At 48.8% G+C, this 18,573-nt stretch overlaps 1 protein-coding gene across 9 annotated transcripts in view; it reads left to right on the forward strand.

Annotated features, from left to right (window-relative positions):
- AKAP13 (A-kinase anchoring protein 13) overlaps nt 1-18,573 on the forward strand; it is a 211,561-nt gene that overhangs the window by 101,420 nt on the left and 91,568 nt on the right. For all 9 annotated transcript variants that reach the window (XM_072981791.2, XM_072981794.2, XM_072981795.2 and 6 more), the window contains 2 exons: nt 4,354-7,213; nt 12,362-12,441. In XM_072981791.2, the coding sequence (XP_072837892.2) occupies nt 4,354-7,213; nt 12,362-12,441 (2,940 nt within the window). The remainder of the gene's footprint in view (nt 1-4,353; nt 7,214-12,361; nt 12,442-18,573) is intronic.

Raw genomic sequence — 18,573 nt, forward strand, 5'->3', positions numbered from 1 at the left:
ATTATTGAAAGCAGGCTTTCTCAAGGGGAACATGGCACATTTCAAAGGGGCCACAGACAGTTCTTCACATACAACCTTATAAGGTTCGTTATGTGACCTACACAAGTCCTGATTCAGCCTATATTTCTTTCATATTGCGTTTATGGCCGTGGCCTTAAAAAAAAAAGAGAGGTTGAGAATGGCTGATTTAAAGGCTTAGGAACTGCCAATATTTGAGGTCCAGAATGTAGAGAGGAAGCTGCTGTAGTAAAGGGTGGGAGAAACAGGAACGCTCAAAAGAGCTATGTTTATTTCTCTTCTGGCAGACGCGAAGGATGTTTCTGTTTCAGCCTGCCTTTGATGTGCGGTAGGTTTGGTTCGATGGCTCTCCTTGTTTGGAGATGGCTGGGGTTGATGGATAAGCTAATGTTTGATGTATTGTATGCTACTTTTAAAAAAGGCTGGTTGGACTGTGGATTATTTCATAATTAGTCTTGGTTTGATAAATAGAGCTTTTCCTCTTTTAGCAATTGTAATTTCCTGATTTTAGTTATTTTTAGTTCAAGAAAGTGACATAGGGTATCTTATATCATCCTCTCCCCAACTACAACCCTCCCCATCATCCTTGACTGTTGACCCTGCTGGCTGGGGCCTCCGCAGGTCAGAGTCTGAAACGTCTACAGCAGGGGTGGTGAAGCTTCGGTATTCCAGATGTTTTGGACTACATCTCCCATACTTCTTTGTCATAGGCAGTGCAGGCTTGGAATTCTGGGAGTGGAAGTCCATAGTATCTGGAGGGCTAAAAATCTGCCACCCTTGGTCTAGAGGGTGCCAGAATGGGGAAGGTTATTTTGAATGAATCAGTATTAGGAGTAATAATAGTAAGTCAGCCACTAAGTTGCATGTTCAAATCCTATGAGAGTGAGTAACAGATGAGTACAGAAAAGCATTTGGTTGCCTCTTGAAATATTGTTTGTGCTTTTTATGTAGCTCTGTAAGTGTAAATATCGTATACTCTTTACCCTAAGGAGCTTACAGTCAAAATTAGAGAAGGGCACCAACTTGCCAGTTCGTCCTTTGGACGAACGAGTGTTCGGTATTTACCAGCCCCACCTCCTTTGATGGGTGTTCCCTGGCTTCCCTGCCCTGTCTCCTCTGTGCACTGCCTCTGAGTGGGCGCCTGCCAGGGGAGGCAGGGCTGGGAAGCCCCAAACTCCTCTTTGTCCGAAGGGTGAACTGGCACGAACCGCCAGTTTGGCTCTTCAGGTCCATCTCTAGTCAAAATGTAAATGCCGGGAGGATTACCTATGGCGTAGTGTCAGGGTTTGGAGTCCAAAAGCATATGGTATGGCCACCTTGATGAAGCTGAGAATAGGTGGTCCTATGAAGTCTTGGGATCCAGCTGCAGAAAGTCAGGACGTCAACCACATCTGGAGGATCATTGCTGCTATAGTACAGCAGCCTCTGAACGTTGAAGAGTTACATTTTGGGACTACAGCTTTGAGAGTCTCCTAAGCATCATGGCCCCAGGGCTGCTGCCCTTGGGAGAGGGATTCTGGAAACTGTAGTCTGGATTCATCCAAAAGCTATCCAGGCCACTAGTACATAATCCTTACATTGCCTTCAAGACATTTCTAAATTCGGGGCCTCACACATCTCTATCTCCCCCCCCCGTGTGTGTGTGTGTGTGTGTGTGTGTGTGTGTGTGTGTGTGTGTGTGTGTGTGTGTGTGTGTGTGTGTGTGTGTGTGTGTGTGTGTGTGTGTGTGTGTGTGTGTGTAACAACTGTGGCCTGGCACTTCCAAAAGTTAGTTGGTGAGCGATAGAACACAGTCCTTTGCTCCTTTGTAATGATAGCACAAGTACTAGATGGGTACATCATGTCTGACAAATCGGAAAGACTATGTTTAGATGGCCTTCCTTTAGACGCCTGGTTTACTTCACATCTAATCTAATTTGAATTTGGACGGGGGCCGGCGATTATTTCATTGTAGTTCATACTGGGTCAGCTGAGAGGCTGTCCGGCTTCCTCTGGAAAAAGGCTCTGTTTTTTTTCCAGTCTATGGAGGCAGAATGACTTCATTACAGGGATGGTGGAGAACTCCTATTCTCTCTCTCTCTCTCGGCTTGTCTTCCTTCCCCTCCCCTCCTCTCCCCAAACTCGGGGGAATACTTTTGTGTTCCAGAACAATTGTCACTTTTGTCTATGTCTGCTTATGCTGCTCGCTGAAAGCTATCTTGAGTATTTCCCTCTGCTTTGGGAGCATGAACAGATGTCTCTTTCATAGGAATGTGTCTGCTTGGGCTGATATTTTAAGAGCAGGAGGCAAACGTAGGACTTGGAAGAGGAGATGTCAGGCTGGTTGGGGGATCATGGGCAATGTGCTCCAAAGACTTTTCCAAACTTTTGGGGGGAGAAACAGTCATTTGCTTTCCTTAGGGAGAGAGAGAGTGGGAGAGTTTTGGGGGGGGAAAAGACAGCTGTTTGTGTGTATTCCACATTTGCAGCCTAGAAACACAAACCTGGAGTGCTGAATCTGGCATTCCACAAATTACTACCCTGTTTTTTTGCTTTGAAAAATAAATGAGCATGTTTCTAGCCCTTAAGGATGCAGAGGTAAACTTGAAAGATGTGTGGGGAATGTGTGAGAAAATCTGAGAAGCAGTATGCCAGTTGTTTGGAGTTTGAATGAGAATTTGCAGAGTGTGGGGTGGTTCTGTAACATTCCCTTTTCAGCTTCATTCATAATTCTGCAAACCTCCCCAAGACCCTCCCCCCTTCAGTTGTCAATACATACATCTGTCTCCTTTTCCTTTCCTTTCCATTCTGCACTGAGGAACATCTGGCTTTCCAGATGTTCTTAGAATGCAAACCCCATGATCCCCCACTATTAGCTGTGCTTGCTAGGGCTTGACAAGAGTTGAAGTTTAGGAACTTTGAAAGTGTCCCTTTTTAAAGGGGAATTCCTGGAATTCTCCACAATTTTTGGAAATTGCAATCCATACTCCCTAATCTGCACACCTGCAGTTGATATAATTTTTTGGAAGGGCACCCTCTATAGATCTTAACAGGCATTGAATGCACGGCTCCTAGGAAGCACCACAGATGATTCTTTTTCTATTAAGAAATCAACAACAGGAACAAAGGCTGGAAAAGCTGATGGTGCAGCAAAGTAACTGGAAAGCCATTTTCTGGAGAGAGAGAGAGAGAGAGAGAGAAATCTACAGGTATCCAGATTTGGGTTTGTGGGTTGCAATTCCCAGGATTCTTGGAGAATTTGGGGAGTGGCAGTCGAAAAACATGAAAGTGCACATCCCTAGCAGCTTCCTGAGTTCCCGGTGTACCGTGGTGCCTCGCTAGACAGTTACACCGGATGACAGTTTTTTAACTAGACACTGACTTTTTGCGATCGCTAAAGCAATTCACAAAACAGTGATTCTTATGGGGAAATTTCGCTGGACAATGTTTGGTCCCTGCTTCGCAAACCGATTTTCGCTAGACGATGATTTTGACAGCTCCCTCCGCGCTCGCAAAGCAGGTGTTTTCGGGACTTAAGCTTCGCAAGACAGCAATTTAAACAGCTGATCGGCGGTTCGCAAAACAGCTTTCCTATGGCCGATCTTTGCTAGACAATGACGATTCTTCCCCATTGGAACACATTAAACAGGTTTCAATGCATTCCAATGGGGAAATGCTTTTCGCTAGACAATGATTTCGCTAAACAGCGATTTCAGTGGAACAGATTGTCATCGTCTAGCGAGGCAGCAGTTGTAATCCATAATCCATCATGGCAAAAAACAGTTACAGAGATCAGCCTGAGTGATCCAGGCAGAAAGCATCCCGCAAGCAAAGAGCAACAAGCCTCACTGACCTCCAGTCCATGTCGAGCAAAAGACAACTGAAGCTGGGGTGCAAAACACTATCTTAGTTAGGAGCTGATGGCTTTTGAGGTCATGCCGCTCTGCCAAGGAGGAGCGCATGACCATCCCCTGGCCATCCCTGGACGCAAAACCTGATTTGGGCAGTTGGTTGGGCTAAGGATGCAGTGCCGTGGGGGCATGGCTCTCCCTTCCTCTCCATAAGTGGCTTTCCAGCAAAAATACATGGAAAAAAGGCAGCTGTTGCGGGGGAGGAGGGGGAAGCCAGAAGCACAAAAGAAAACAAAATAGCTCCAAAATTGCTAGACTAACCCTGGAATCCATAGCTTCCTAGAAAAACTCGCTGGGTGGTTTTTATTAAGCCTGGTTGGAAGCACTGCGGAAAGACTGTAACTTACACAAAGACTCGCATGTGTGTTTTCGGAGGGTGACATGCAGAAAATAGGATTTAAGTCTTCTCTTCTTCTCCCCCTTCTTTTTCTCCCTTTCCTTCCAGGACACAAGGGAGCAACCCCACCTTCAACAAGTCAGCGAAGGCTGCGGTTCGGGTGCTGAAGTGGGGGGCCCTGCCTCTGCCCTGGGTCCCAGTAGGAGCGAAGACGTGGGCGAATCTGCCCCACTGGATCTGGATGCGATAGAGATCTCGGTCCCACCCTGCGTGGAGGAGGAGGGCAGCTGCCAGCCACTGCCGGAGCTGTTAGTCACCCCGACAAATGCATCACGGCCACCGGAGGATGCAGACAGCGCCGAGCCTTCCTGCAGAAGTAAAAGTACAGCCTCCGGACACCACAAAGAGGAAGAGGAGGGGCTGGCTTCTGCCGTCGGCTGTGGGGCACCGTCGGAGGCAAGCCGCAGGAACCAGCGCTCGGGTGCTGTTTCTGATATTTCTGCCGGCCTCCCTCCCTCTGGAAATGCAAACGAGGAAGCTGGCATGACCTCTCCTGTGGAGCCAGGTGACCCGTGTGAAAGCAGCCGTTTGCCCCCGGAGGCGCCGCACGCTGAAGCGGGACCAGCTGAAAGTGCCACCGAGCCTTCCGCTTCCTCGGAGGATGGCACGGTAGAGATGGGGCAAGGCGAATGCAAGAGCTGTACTGGAGCTGTGGACGTGGCTGCCACAGCCCACCAGTGTGTGGTGCGTGGGGAGGAGGAGGAGGAGGAGGAGGAGGAGGAGGAAGTCAAGCCCCCGGGAAGCAAAGGTGGGGAACCCTTATCCTCTCCTGGTGCAGCACCGGCAGCTCTGGCTGTCTCCTTGCACGGAGAGGTGAGTGCCATTGCTGCCTGCAAAGCTCCGGATCCTGGTGGACCTGAGCGTGCCGCAGATCTCCAAGGTGATGGACATAGAACCGTCAGCACCGATCTTAGTCCTGCTGAAGGTGAAAAGAGCCAACAGAGTGGACCAGAGGCTCCCAGCGCTGGTAAAAAAGATGATTTAAGTAGCTATCCAGAGGATTCTGAGCCACTGTTGAAGCAGTTGCCAGCCGTAGCTCCGAGCTCTGGAACAGAACGAGCGACTTTGAACTTGGCGGGTCCGTTGGAAGGTTCTCCAAAGCCTGATCTGGTGGGGAAAGGGGACGGTGAGGGACAATGGAAGAAAGATGCGGAGGTGGGTGCGCAGGTCCGTGCTTTGGACTCAAGTGACGGTGTGCGGAACTCTCCGTCGGAGGACAGCGTGGAAGGTGGTAGGCTGAGTCAAATGCCCATCACAGAGCCCAGTGGGGGCTGTGCCAGTGATAACAGGGCAGAGAGCAGCGCTGGTGTGCATGATGAGCAAACAGCCTCCGAGCTGGCAGCATCAGGAACTGAAACCGCCCGTGGAGGAAGTGTCGGTGCTGCTGTTGCTCCGAGCTGTTCTCATAAACAGGGAGCTGATGTACAGTGTCGCTGTTCTGAACCAAGCCCCAGTTGCGCCGGTGCCTCTGAACCACTTCCTTGCCCCCTCAGCCCTGGAGGCTCATCCCTCGCTGAAGCAGAAGCCGTTGGCCGGCCCGTGGAGACAGCGGCATGCCAGGGGAAGTTGGACCGATTTAGCAAAAGTGCCCAGGAGTTCATTGCGGTGGCTTCTGCCTTGATCGTGGAAGATGCTATTCAGCAAGCTTGGCAGGCGCTCGCTCGGGAGGATAAGATCGGAGCGGCCCCTGTCGGCCAGGAGGCATCTCCGCACTCCGAAGGCCTCGTCCTGCCTTCCTGTGCCAAGGGCACCCAGTGTGTGCAGGATAATGAGACGGGCACACCCTCTGCTGTTCATAATAAAGAATCTAAACAAAACCAGGAAGTAGCAGCAGCCGCGGCAGCAACAGCCGAGGCCACAGAGCAGGCTGGAGCGACTCAGGGGAAAAACCCTGCAGGCAGTGAGCGACCGACGGAGAGGACCTCTTTGGTGGATCACCAGGAGAACCCCAGTGAGAACGGCACATTCTCCCAGCTGCCTGAAAGCAGGCGCGAGCAGGTGGGCAGAGGGGCGGCTTTGTTAGAGGGCCTGCCAGCCGCAGCTGTTGTGCAATTGCCAGCTCAGGATCCGGGCAAGGAGTGCCGAAGGGATGAAGGGAATGCCCCGGCTGGGTTAGAAGGAGAAGCTTTTATCCTTGCAGCTGATGAGAACCGGAAGGTGGGTGAAACCGGGGATGGTCCTCCAGGGGCCGGGCGGGCGGAGGTTGCCCCTCAGGGTGCCAAGGAAGCCCTTTTTCCTGATGCCGTGGTGATCCCTGGACTTGAGCCCAACTCCTCCACTCACATCATCTCTCCTCCGGGCACCGTTTCTGATTTCATGGAAGCCCCTTTGATCAGTCACGAGCTACCCATGGGAGCCACCCTCTTGCGGGAAGGGGAGGAGGTGGAAAATGTGCCTTCCCGGACACCCCTCCAGCCGATTGCCGAAGAACCCCCGTGCGACTGTGATTCCGGCTCAGAAACGTTCCTCTTAGCCTGCGAGGATCAAGCTGGGTCTGAGGTCGAAGCAGTCCTGCTGGCTGAGCCCAGGGAGAACAATGGAGCGGGGAGCCGAGCCGAGCCAGAACGGCAGGATTTGGCAGCCGGCCTCTCCTCTGCTGCCGAGCTGACGGACGAAACGGAGGGGGAAGGTTCCGTTTCAGAAGTGGATGGCATCTTGGTGGGTCCCGCTGATGAGGGAGTGAAAAACCCTGACCGAGCGATGTTGGTAGCAGAAGCGAGCGACCCCTTGGCGTCTCTGCCTGAAAGCCGTGTGGAGATCACCCCCTTAACGGAGTCCGTGCCCAAGGCTCACCAGGCAGCAGATGCCAGACCAGTCGCTGTCGGAGAAGCGGATTTAGATTTTCAACCTGATGGATTGTTGGAGAAGGCGGCAGACCGAGGACCGGCGGGCTCTTCACCTGTCGCAGGTAAGCAGAATTAGGCTTAGTTGAGGATTTCTTTCTGCTTCTCGGTTTCCCTTAGAGGAGAGATGAGCTTTAAGCCATGGGACAAGCACTGGGACAGTCCGAGGGAGCTGAATTGAAGTGTTTGAAATCCTTGAAAACAAAGATGGAGGTGAGGGGCAGGGGACGGAGAGCATGAGATGGACACTGGTTCTTAATCTTTGGCCTCCTTGAATTCTAGTTCCAAGAATCACTCAACACCGAACACATTGTCTGATCCTTCAGGGAGATGAAGCCCAGGACTTTTGCTGTCAAGCATTCCTTGTTTCTCTCATTGGGTTCTCCGTTTCCCTTCTCTCTCTCTCTCTCTCTCTCCCTCTGCTGAAATCGAGACTGTATGCTCTTAAGGTCAAGACCTGCTTCTTTCTCCTTCTGCCTTCCTCTTTGTATGCCTGAGCCCCATGGCTCTGTGCAAATCTACCCTCGTGACGCTGTATAAACGAGTTGATGAGAGTAAGAATCCAACAGTATAAGATGAGGAATTGTGGATCAGGAGTGCCTTGCATAGGCTTTTTGTCGTGTTTTTTTCCTCCTGCAACAGGTGCCTCCTTCTCTGCTTGCGCAGAACTGGAGAGCGCAGCAGCTGTGTGTACAAGCTTTTCCTGTACTTATGTGCTCAGGTTCTAAAAGCATCCTTCTAAATTGAGCCAGCATGTTTCCAAATGTACTTTTAGGTCACAGAAAGAGAGAGAGAGAGAGAGAGGGAGAGGGAGGGAGTTAGAGGCAAGTTCTTTTCCTTGTTCTCCCTCCCAGTTTTACATTTCCGAAACTCTTGAGATCGGCAGCTCCCCTCTCCAACACATTTCAGAGTTTGCATGGATTCAAGCCTTTATTTCCGACTGCACAAAACAAAGGGTGGAAGGCAGATTTGAGCTGATGAGCTGCATCGACAGGAGTGAACTTGACTGCATCAGGACAGACCGGTTGGACGCCTTTAAACCATTTTGCCTCCTGCTGCCATAGGAGTTTATAGATGTGTTGTGTGTGTGTGTGTTTTCCCAAGGTAAAAGAGAGAGAGAGGGAGGGAAGTCTTGTGTGTGTGATCTGAGCTGAAATCCTAGAGGCAGAATTTGTAGCAATCCATAATGATAGTTGTAGTGCAGGATTTTATGGGCCCACCTGCTCCGACAGCTGTTAAAACGTAAACAGCTGATCTTTGCTCTCTTCCTCACCCAGCTCTCTGCTGACATTAGGCTGTTTGCCCTGAGGAATCGCAGGTGTAATGCATCCCCACCTCTAGGAAAGTTTGATTTGCATCAAATTAGTAGCAGCAAATTTAGCACAAGCTAGAATGGTAAGCTCTCCACCCCCAGAAAAAGAAGCACAACAAACTACATATTAATATTATTTGTAGTGTGTGCGTGCATGAAATAACAGCTGGTCCCCCTCCCTATTTTGAATCACAAATAGAGGTGTAATATTGACTGGCTTTGCTGGTGACTTGGGGCCATGCGCACAAATGTAAACCTTTATTTATTTATTTTGCAAACCTTCGTTCTGAAAGAACAGCCTTTATCCCAGAAAACCTGGCTGGCATCGTAGGGCTCCCGCTTGGCATGAATCAGCATTTAACAAGCTCCATTTTATTTTTGCGCTGTATGTCAGCTTGATCTTTCAGTAGCAAGGGAGTGGCTGTAAGGTGATACGGCTCCATTGCCTTCCAGATTTGAGCAGCGGGGCATCTAAATTTATTCCCTTCCTTCTCCTTCCATTGCTGGAACATTTGTTCAAGATTGCGGAGATGAACCGTGTTGATAAGAACTAGAAAAGGGTGGTAGGGTTAAGGGATGCCACAGATTAGCAGTGTTCAACTTATTCCCCAGATGTCGGAGGGCGGCTTTTAATGTCGTTTAAAGAAAACTCGCCAGTTAGCTTAAAGAAGTTTAGCAGGGGCATCTTGGCAAGTGTTTTCTCCCCCATATTTGGAGTTTCTTAGAAATGGGGATTTCTGGCCATCGGGTAGATTTAATTGGCAGCTGAACAAAGAAAGCTCTTCGGCATCAAAACACCTTCATCAAGGAGCTGCTGATCAGAGGAGGCAGGATGTCAAAAAGCTGAAGGGTGCAGGTGAGAAACTGGAGATGGGAAACCTGTAATTAGATATACTTCCTGCTGTGCATCTGCCATAAATTTGATGCTGGAACTAGACTGTGTTTGTGGTGTGTGTGTGTGAGTAAGTGAGAGAGAGAGAGAGGGTGGAAGAGAGCTCTCACCTGGCCACAGTTTTATCAGTACTCTTTGGGGATAGATTCTGGGCAACGGGAGAAAACAAGCCGAGAGGTTAAGCAAATGCCCTCTCAACCAGCAGGCGTTCCCCCTAGCCAACAGAGAGGGCCGGAGGGAGCAAGAAAGGACCTAGGACTTAACAAGTAACTGACCTTATGACTTGCCAGTAACTGCAAGATGTACGACCAGCCTTTTCCTTGGTTGCTTATAGAGGGTAGGAGGGCTCTCCAGGAGAGAAATGGGGTGAGTCGTAGAGGATAATGGTTGGTTTCCCTGAGCCGTCTGGTGTGCCGAGCATAGGTGTGACTGACAGGTGTCCCTTCTGTGGTTGAGATCAGTTTTGTTTGCTCGCTTGTTTGCTCCCTGCCATCGGTCTCAATTAGGCTAGGGACCTCTTTTCTATGTAGTATCTCAGATGCTAATGCATTACTTCTATAAGGAGGACAGGGGACAGTTTAGGGTTCACAGAGTTCAGGTGACGAGAATCGAGATTGTGTTTTGTATCTGATCCCCCCTCACCCTATAAAATGGCATGTTGTACTTGCTTCTGTACTCAGTGGCCCTTGAGTGATTGGGCTCTTTGTCTGCCCACCCGCCCACCCACCCGTCTGTCTTATCTCCCAGTCTATCCATTTGTCAATTCATCCATCCGACTCAAAAACAGACCTCAAAAAAACTTCAGGTCTGCTCTTACCCGAGGGCAGGATTCAGTCATGAAAGTGGTGGTTCCAGTTTGCTCTTTCCTCATGAGAGACAAGCTCCTGGGTGGAGAGAGGTCTAGTGTAGAGAGAGGGGAACATGTAGCCCACCCAGTATTGCTGGACCGTAACAGCTGTGATCCCTCCCTGTCGATTCTGCCAGCTGCAGCTGATGGGATTCAGTGGAGCAACAACATCTGGAGGGCCCCATTCTTCCCCAACCCCACCCTAGGCAGTCTCACCCTTTAAAACAGTGGTCCTCAACCTTGGGCCTCCAGATGTTCCTGGACCACAACTCCCAGAGGCCTTCACCACCACCTCTGCTGGCCAAGATTTCTGGGAGTTGAAGTCCAAGAACATCTGGAGGCCCAAGGTTGGGGACCACTGCTTTAAAAAGCCAGCTGAGCTGGTGCTGAGTCTCGTGTTGTGTTCATATGACTTTGAATTGCAGAGGTTGAGGGTAGAAACAGACCTTTTTGCCATTTCTGATCTTCCTGTTGGACAATTCCACTCTGCTGATTGTAGGTTCTCCTAGGACTGGGGAGGGGGAATTTTGGCTTCTCTCCTTGCTGGTTTATAGTTCTTTAATTCGGTCTCCTGTTTACTCAGCCCAGCCCAGCTAGTTTGTGTTTTTTCTTTCCTTCCAGAAATAAACTCAAGATGCCAAGATACTTTGCCCTTTCCTCTTGTGGACTGGGCCCTTGATTGCAAGTAATTAAAAAAAAAGTGTGTGTATTTTCTAGGTGTGATAAACTTTGATATGGGTCAGAATATGCGTGGGTGAGGCTCCTTGGAGAGGTGAGGTCCTTGATAGTACTCCTTAGGCCTTTTTCTCTCTCTCTCTTCACCCCTTCTCTCAAATTTGTGCTGCAGGGCCTGCCCCACGAAGCACGCCTGCATTAGTTGTCCAGCGCTAGAGCTGAACTTGACTTTGCTTGCCAAAACGTGCTTTATTCATCTCCTTCCTGCAACGCTCACCACCTGAGTTTGCAGAGAAGACCCGCTGTTCCATAAAACCAAACACCGCATTCTTTCTCGACTGCCCCTCTGCCATGCTGAGACCTGAGCGAGGGTTTTGCAAATCCCTTGATGACTGCATATATTTAATTCTTGCTGTTGTTGATAAGCTGTTAAAGCAGTGTTCCCCAACCTTTTTTGGACCACGGACCGGTTGAGGGGTATGGACTCCATGCGTGGACCGGTTTGGGGGTGGGGGCTCCCCTTGCGCTCACGGGTGAGTGTGTTGAGATTGTGCACATGAGTGGCACACCCCTCATGCTCATGCGTGACACGCCCACCTCTTGGGTGAGTGGGGGAGAGACAGGCTTGCAAGGGAGAGCGGTGGGCTGTCAGGGGTGCGCGGAGCCCTCCTCGCTTTGCCCCATCGCCCTGCACTCCCAGCCGACAGAGCCCGGGAAAAAGCCAAGAGCGCAAGGGGTTCCCCCGCCCCCAAACCAGTCCGCGCATGGAGTCCATACCCCTCAACCGGTCCGTGGTCCGAAAAAGGTTGGGGAACACTGCTCTACTGCAATGGTAGACCCCAATTTTGGGTCCCCAGATATTCTTAGACCAAAACTCCTGAAGGTTTGTGCCACTAGCTATGCTGGCCAGGTTTTCTGGGAGTTGTAGTCCAAGAACATCTGGAGACGCAAGGTTGGGAAGCACTGGTCTATTGGTTCTTCTACGAGCAACTGTGATTTTTCCCCCCTCAACCAGATTTCATTTCCAGGGGGATTTTGAGAGGAACTAAATGGTAGCCAGAGGTCTTTGGCCTTTGGGGGATGCTCATGTGAATCTTTCAAAGGAAGAGTCAACGGAATGGCCACCTTTCCTAAATGCGAAAGTGGAACTCACACAGTTCCTCTGCAACTCCTTTTCTTTTCGCTCCTTCCCCCACAGTCTCAGGATCAAAATTTCTCCTCTTTTCCCCATCTTCTTGTCCCTCGGTGCAGCTGTGGGGGCAAGAACCAAACTGTTTTAAGACACAACATAAAATGAACCAGAGAAGGTGGTAGAGGCATAAGATGCCTGAGCAGTTGGAAAAAGACGAGAAGAGGTACGTATGAAGAATGCACTCCATGACTGAGAAGGAAACCTATTTGAGTGAGCAAAGATACATCAGCGGTGCTGTGTGCAAAGGGGGAAGTTTGTCAGAAACCACATGATGTTTCTCTTTCTGTCTCGGCAGACGCTCTAGAGATGAAGACAGAGGAAGAGGTGGATGCTTCGAAGGACCCGGCTGATGCTGCCACCACCTCAGAGGGAACGGTAAGATGGTTCTTCAAATTCATTGCTCCAGTTTTGCATGCTGACCCCTTGACCATACATACCCACAGTGTGAAATGAAGAGACTAATTCTCATTTTTCTTTTATATGGAGCATGCCAGCCTTTTGGTTGTTGGTTGTTGTTTTTTAATCCTCCCCTTCTGCTTATGCTCTTGTGAAAAACGTGATCATTTTCGAATAAAATCTTTGTTGGTTTTTCTTCCTGTCAGCTTCATGACGGAAGCGGCTGATTCCACTGGTCTAGTTTGGATCAGTTGATTCAGAGCTGCGGGCTGTGTCCTTCCTCTCCATTTGTGGATAGTGCCATTGTTGGTTTCTCTATGCCATTTTGGTTTTCAGCGATTTGTTGAATATGCTAGACGGAGAAACTAGCCTAGTCTAGAGGATATTGAGAAGTGAATGGAGACTTAAGAGAGGAATATACTAACTTTTTGAGTCTTGTTTTGGGCTTGCTTTTCCCCTCTTCCGCCACATGGTGTGTACTACAGATGGCAACTGGAAGTCGGTGGCCATGGTCTCCTCCCGGACTCCATGTAGTCCTGGATCTTTGTATTAGTTCCTAAGATTTTCTCTCTCAGAGATATGCCTCTTCGATCACTCTCCCTCCTATGCTAATAGCTGCTGAGGTTCTTTCAGGGTTCCCTCTGTGTACAGGAGGTGACTTGTTACTGAAGAAGGACCTTCATCCGTCTATCCCAGTATTGCCAGTTCTATTGCCAAGAGCAGTGGCTGTCCAGATTTTTGTGGCTTGTCCCATCTGGAAATATAAGGGATTGAACCTGGCACCTTTTGCATGGAAACTGTATGCTGTGCTCCTGAACTGCGACCCCTTGTCTTATGCTGAGGGAATAAAAACAGATATATGTAGGAGAAGCTTGTCAAGCTTTGTCTTATGATGATCCCACTGGAATAGAGACGCTTCAAGTACTCATAGTCCATGACAAGAGTTCCCATGGAAATGAATCATAGTGTTGCTGGCCTTTTGTCTCTTGCTCAGTTTTAAACATTTGTTGTGGTTGCATGCTGTCAGGTCGCTTCCAACGTAGGTGTCCCTATGAATGAATAAAAGTTCTTGTCACGAACAGCCCTGCTTAGGTCTTACAAACTCAAGGCTGTGGTTTCCTACATTGATTCAATCCGTCTCATATTTAGTTTTCCTCTTTTCCTTCTGCTGTCAACTTTTCCCAGCATTATTGTCTTCTCCGGCAAGCTTGGCTGTCTCGTGATGTGCCCAGCGTGTGATAGGCTCCCTTTTTGCTTCTAGGGGTAGTTGAAACATTTAATATTCTCTTTAAAAAAACAAGGTGGTGATTAGGAATCTATATTCTTCATCTTGGATTTGGGAGTTCTAGGATCTGACGCATCTTGGCCATAAGGGGAAGAACTGGCAGAATTGGCTAAGTCTTGGCATGCCTTGTGAGCTATTCTTGTCAGGCCTTTTCATTGTGCCTGGCCTGCTGTCACTAGTGTTTATGGCACCCGGCGAGAATGAATCATGAGCATGGGCACACAATTGCAGCCTCACTCTCCCCGGGCGTTTCCAGGACGGACCCTTCCTGTAGCTGCTTTGCTTCTGGGCCTTCACAGTGGAAGCAAACGGAAGGGCTGGTGTCGTCCTGTTTCTGGAAGGGGAGAGATTTGACCGGCTGGCACATAATTCGGGATCGGTCCCCAAGAAAGGAGGTCCAGAGTGCCTTTCCAGGAGACAAAGCTGCTGATGGATTGGGTGTCATCCCGCCCAGGAAATTCTTTGAAGGTGTGCGATGCAGCCACCTTGCTAACGGTTAGGGGTTGTCCTCGTCCTGGATAGAAAACGTCTTGGTTTCCCTTCACGTGCCACCTGGAAGGTCACAGTGGGGCGAAAACAGGTTAGGAATCTAATGCAGTAAACAAAATGAAGCAAAAGTGTGGTAGTAGCGCCACTATTTTCTCTTTGTTCTTTTTAAGAGGGAAAAGACAGAGAAGGAAGGGGTTAGAAGATACAGAGGAAGAAGGTTGACACTGAGAAATGGAAGGGCGGTTATATGTGCTTTCCCTTTGTTTTAAGACATGGCCTCCAAGTTGAACATTATTGGTCATCGCAGTTCTCCAGCGGTTCTGCACTCAAGCACTTATCCGGTCTAATGTCTCTCAGGCCAGATAGATGCTGGGCCACTGTACTGAAATTATGGTTGCCGATGAAGCTTGAAGATGCTCCGTAGAGGTCCTCCTGCCTCTGTGTCCCTGATGATGAGACTTTCTCCCCCTTTGTGAAGCGCGCTGGGTGCTTCCAAAATTAACAACAGCTCCGTTCCAGTGAATTCTCGGAATTAAGCCACGACCGACATGCCCGGGGCTATTTCTGCAAACTGTAGGGTAGAAAAGGAGCTTTTTTTTCCTCCTCTGCATTTCAAATCCAGAGCCCAGAATAGGGAGCTCCCAGTTCCTCCGTCCACACCCAGACCCAGTCCAAGCCAGGGACAGCCTCCACATCGTGTGGCAGTGAATCCCTCAAGTGTCGTTATGTGCTGTGTCGTGTGGCAAAGTCCTTCTTGGTGAAGATGAGGGAAACCTGAGGAAGAGGTGGCGAGGCTGCCTCTCGGCGCACGCCGAGTGACCGGCTGGCTGTGGGAGCAGTCATTGTTCCTGCACTTCGCGTTATGATTAAGCAGGGCAGGCCATAATAAGAAACATGATGAAGGCGAGGTCGTTTGTTCGAGGGTGGTGCCCAAAAAGCCCGGCTCTCGTGGGTGGTGCACCTCAGCAAGATCACACCAGTGGAATAAAGGCTTTGCAATCTCTGTGTAATCTCCCGGAGTTTTTCGTCCCCTTCCCCAACCTGGCAGCCTTCAAATGTGTTGAAATTGCTTCCTTCCCGGCCAGCCTGGCCCTTCGTTCTGGGGACTGCAGTAGCATTTTATTTGCTTTCTCCGTAGGGCTTCGCAAGATAAATATAAAATTTACCAAGGCATAAAATCAGCCTATTAAAATCGTAATAACAAATGCATATACATCAGATGCATACAGTATGCCTGTGCCAAAATTAGACCAGTAGATCTATTTAAAAAATTACTGTTTTAAAAGTATATAAGGTTTAATTTTAATTGCTGCTGCTAAAAATTTAGCTCACTGTACCGTCCCCTGTTTATCTCAGTCTGCAAGGAGAAAAGATAAGTAGAAATCAGATGGACGACCCTAACAAGGGGTGAATTAGCTCTTTGCGCACCTCTCTATAGAAAGAGCAAAGCAATAGCCGATGGGCAGGTGTCTCAACCCCTTTGCCTCATGGGCGTGTGCAAATTTGTCATGGGAGTCCTTGGAAATGACCCTCGAGTTGTGCTGAAAGCATGACATTAAGTCGTACGCATGAAGAGGCCCTTCCGCATGCAGATATTGTGCCCTTGTTTTTTGGACGACCTATCGTGGAGCAATACATATCATGGAGCAGTCGGTCCAAGGACATGATTTATTGGTGGCAGACCAATTTTTTTAAATGTTTCAATATTGTATATAGGTACAACTCTATTAGATTTTTTTTTGCTTTGCTGTACCCAGGGTCAGCAAGAGATCAGGTGACAGTCCAAGAGTTTGTACTTTGGACTTGATATCTCTCATCCATTTGCTCTCACGACAGCCGCCCATAACAAGGGAGAGCAGACTGGAGAAGACGAGATTCAGTCCTGAGCCAGGCCTGTCTATGCACAGAGCAAAGGCCACTTTCCAGCCTCCGAGATGCATGTATACAACACAGCTATTATGGGGATGATGGAAGCTGTTGTTGTCCAACGCCTTGAAAATGCCAATGTGGAAGGAGCTGGTGTTCCATGCTTGCTAGGTGATGGTTCTGCAGTTGCTGCAAAAATGGGTTGATTTTTGCTCCAAAAATGCATTTGGACTTATTTTCATTTTATTTTTTTCATGTACAACCATCTACATTTATTCAAATACAGTCCTGTCATCTTCTGGTTGCTGCACAAGGGTGGAGGGCGGGGTTTGCACTTAACTGGGGATTATTTGGGGGGTAGGGCTTATATGACAAGCATCCTGAAAAATCATGCTAGGTCTTATTTTCAGGTTAGGTCCTATTTTTGGGAAAACAGGGTACCTCTTATTCATGATCTCCCCCAAACTGTCTTAGAAATCAGCACTGAAATACATTGCTCTGCTTTTTGCTTAGTTTGCTTGAAGGGGTGAAAGCCTTTAGCTTTGCAATGCAAAGGACACAATTACCATATTTTTTCCATGTATAAGATGCCCCCCCCACTTTTCTAATCCAAAATTAAGAAATCTAAGTGAGGCTTAGCAAGTGCAGGGGGAAATGGAACAAAGTTGCATTCCCCTCCACTTGTTTTTGTTCTCTCATCAGCTTATTTCCGCGTATAAGATGACCCTCAATTTTTAGTTGAAAGATTTTAGACAAAAGTAGTCTTATACATGGAAAAATATGGTATACCATCCATGGTAGAGCGTCCCTTCCCTTTATTTACCTGCAGAGGGGGACTAAGCATTTCCTCCGCCTTGACATTGCTTTCTTTTTGTCTCAAGTTCCCTTTAAATCTCCTGTTATCTGGGATGGGGTTGGGAAGGCCAAGGCCCATGGAAAGTTTGCTGCAGTACTGGTAACCACAGTTTCCTATAACTAAGTTTGCTGGAAAGGCAACTAAAAAAACTCGCCCACACGCAGCCAGCAAACCGCTTTGCACTGTATTAACCTCACTGAAAATTTGCTGAAGTCTGTTGAGCTCTTTGACACCGCTGCACTCTGGAACACATAAAAATATATGTATTTTGGCATCTCCTGAGCACCTGATATATACATTATGGACAGAAAGTGACAGAAGGAGAATTTTTACAGCCTCAAGCAGCAGTACAAACGAATACATTCCAGATCCCAGGACGATGCGGCTAATTCTTTAAAACGTATATTTATGTAAGTTTGTGCCTTGAGCAGGAAAATGGAACAGTCTGTTTGATTGGGAGAAATCAGATCTAAGAACATAAGGAAAAAAAAATAACTTTGTCATGTATGGATTTGGCTGTCTTAGCACTTCATAGCCACCTGCCAATACCCGTCTGTTCGCTCTTAACTGCTCCATCCTCTGCGTTCGGTGGTTATCATTTTCAGTACGGTACACTTTTATTCACCCCATCTGAAAATGCCAGAAGTAGAAACGTCTTCTTTCCATGATATTCACGTATCTGTTTTATTTTTCACTCTAATACCTGTGTGCAAGTATGTTTGCATGCGCGCACCCACAGATCCACATAATCTTCGGGGGCCACGTGATTTCCACCCCGCCTCTAGAGGATGATGTGTGTTGGGAGATGGATGGTGAGATTGCAACCTTCTGCTACTGCTGGACCTCTCGGCCACATGTGTGGTCATCCATCTGGCCTGCCTGTTTGGCCTGCGTTTGAGAGGCCTTTGGCTTCAATAACACCGATCCTTCTTGGACATGGTGGTATTGGCTCATTATGCTGGGTGGCTCTGTTCCCCTACATGACTTCTGGCTTCTGTCTCATCACCTGTAGTTTTTCACATGAACCCACGGGAAGAAGGAGGCAGTGGGCTTTCTGAATCAGCCTCTAGGTGCAGGGTTGGGATGGAGGAGGGAGAACAGGCTGATGTTCAAGGCAGCCAGGATGGCAGTTCTGTGGTTTGGAAACCCAGCTAATCCAGAGAGAGGACTGGGATCAGTCCAGGGTGAGGTGGTGCTTTCTCTCAAAGAGCAGGTGTCCTTCTTGACTTATCATTTGGCAACTTCTATGCTTATGTTTGTAATGGCCCTCTATAGACATGGTGGGACATGGTGGCGCTGTGGGTTAAACCGCAGAAGCCTCTAGACTGCAAGGTCAGAAGACCAGCAGTTGTAAGATCGAATCCACGCGACGCAGTGAGCTCACTCCAGCTCCTGCCAACCTAGCAGTTTGAAAGCATGCAAAAATGCAAGTAGATAAATAGGTACCACCTTGGTGGGAAGGTCATGGCGTTCCGTGTCTAGGTGCGCTGGCCACATGACCACGGAAACTGTCTTCAGACAAACGCTGGTTCTATGGCTTGGAAAAAGGGATGAGCACCGCTCCCTAGAGTCGGACACGATTGGACTAAATGTCAAGGGGAACCCTTGCCTTACA

The sequence above is a fragment of the Pogona vitticeps genome, chromosome 12 (genome assembly GCF_051106095.1).
Source record: "Pogona vitticeps strain Pit_001003342236 chromosome 12, PviZW2.1, whole genome shotgun sequence".
Taxonomy (NCBI): Eukaryota; Metazoa; Chordata; class Lepidosauria; order Squamata; family Agamidae; genus Pogona; species Pogona vitticeps.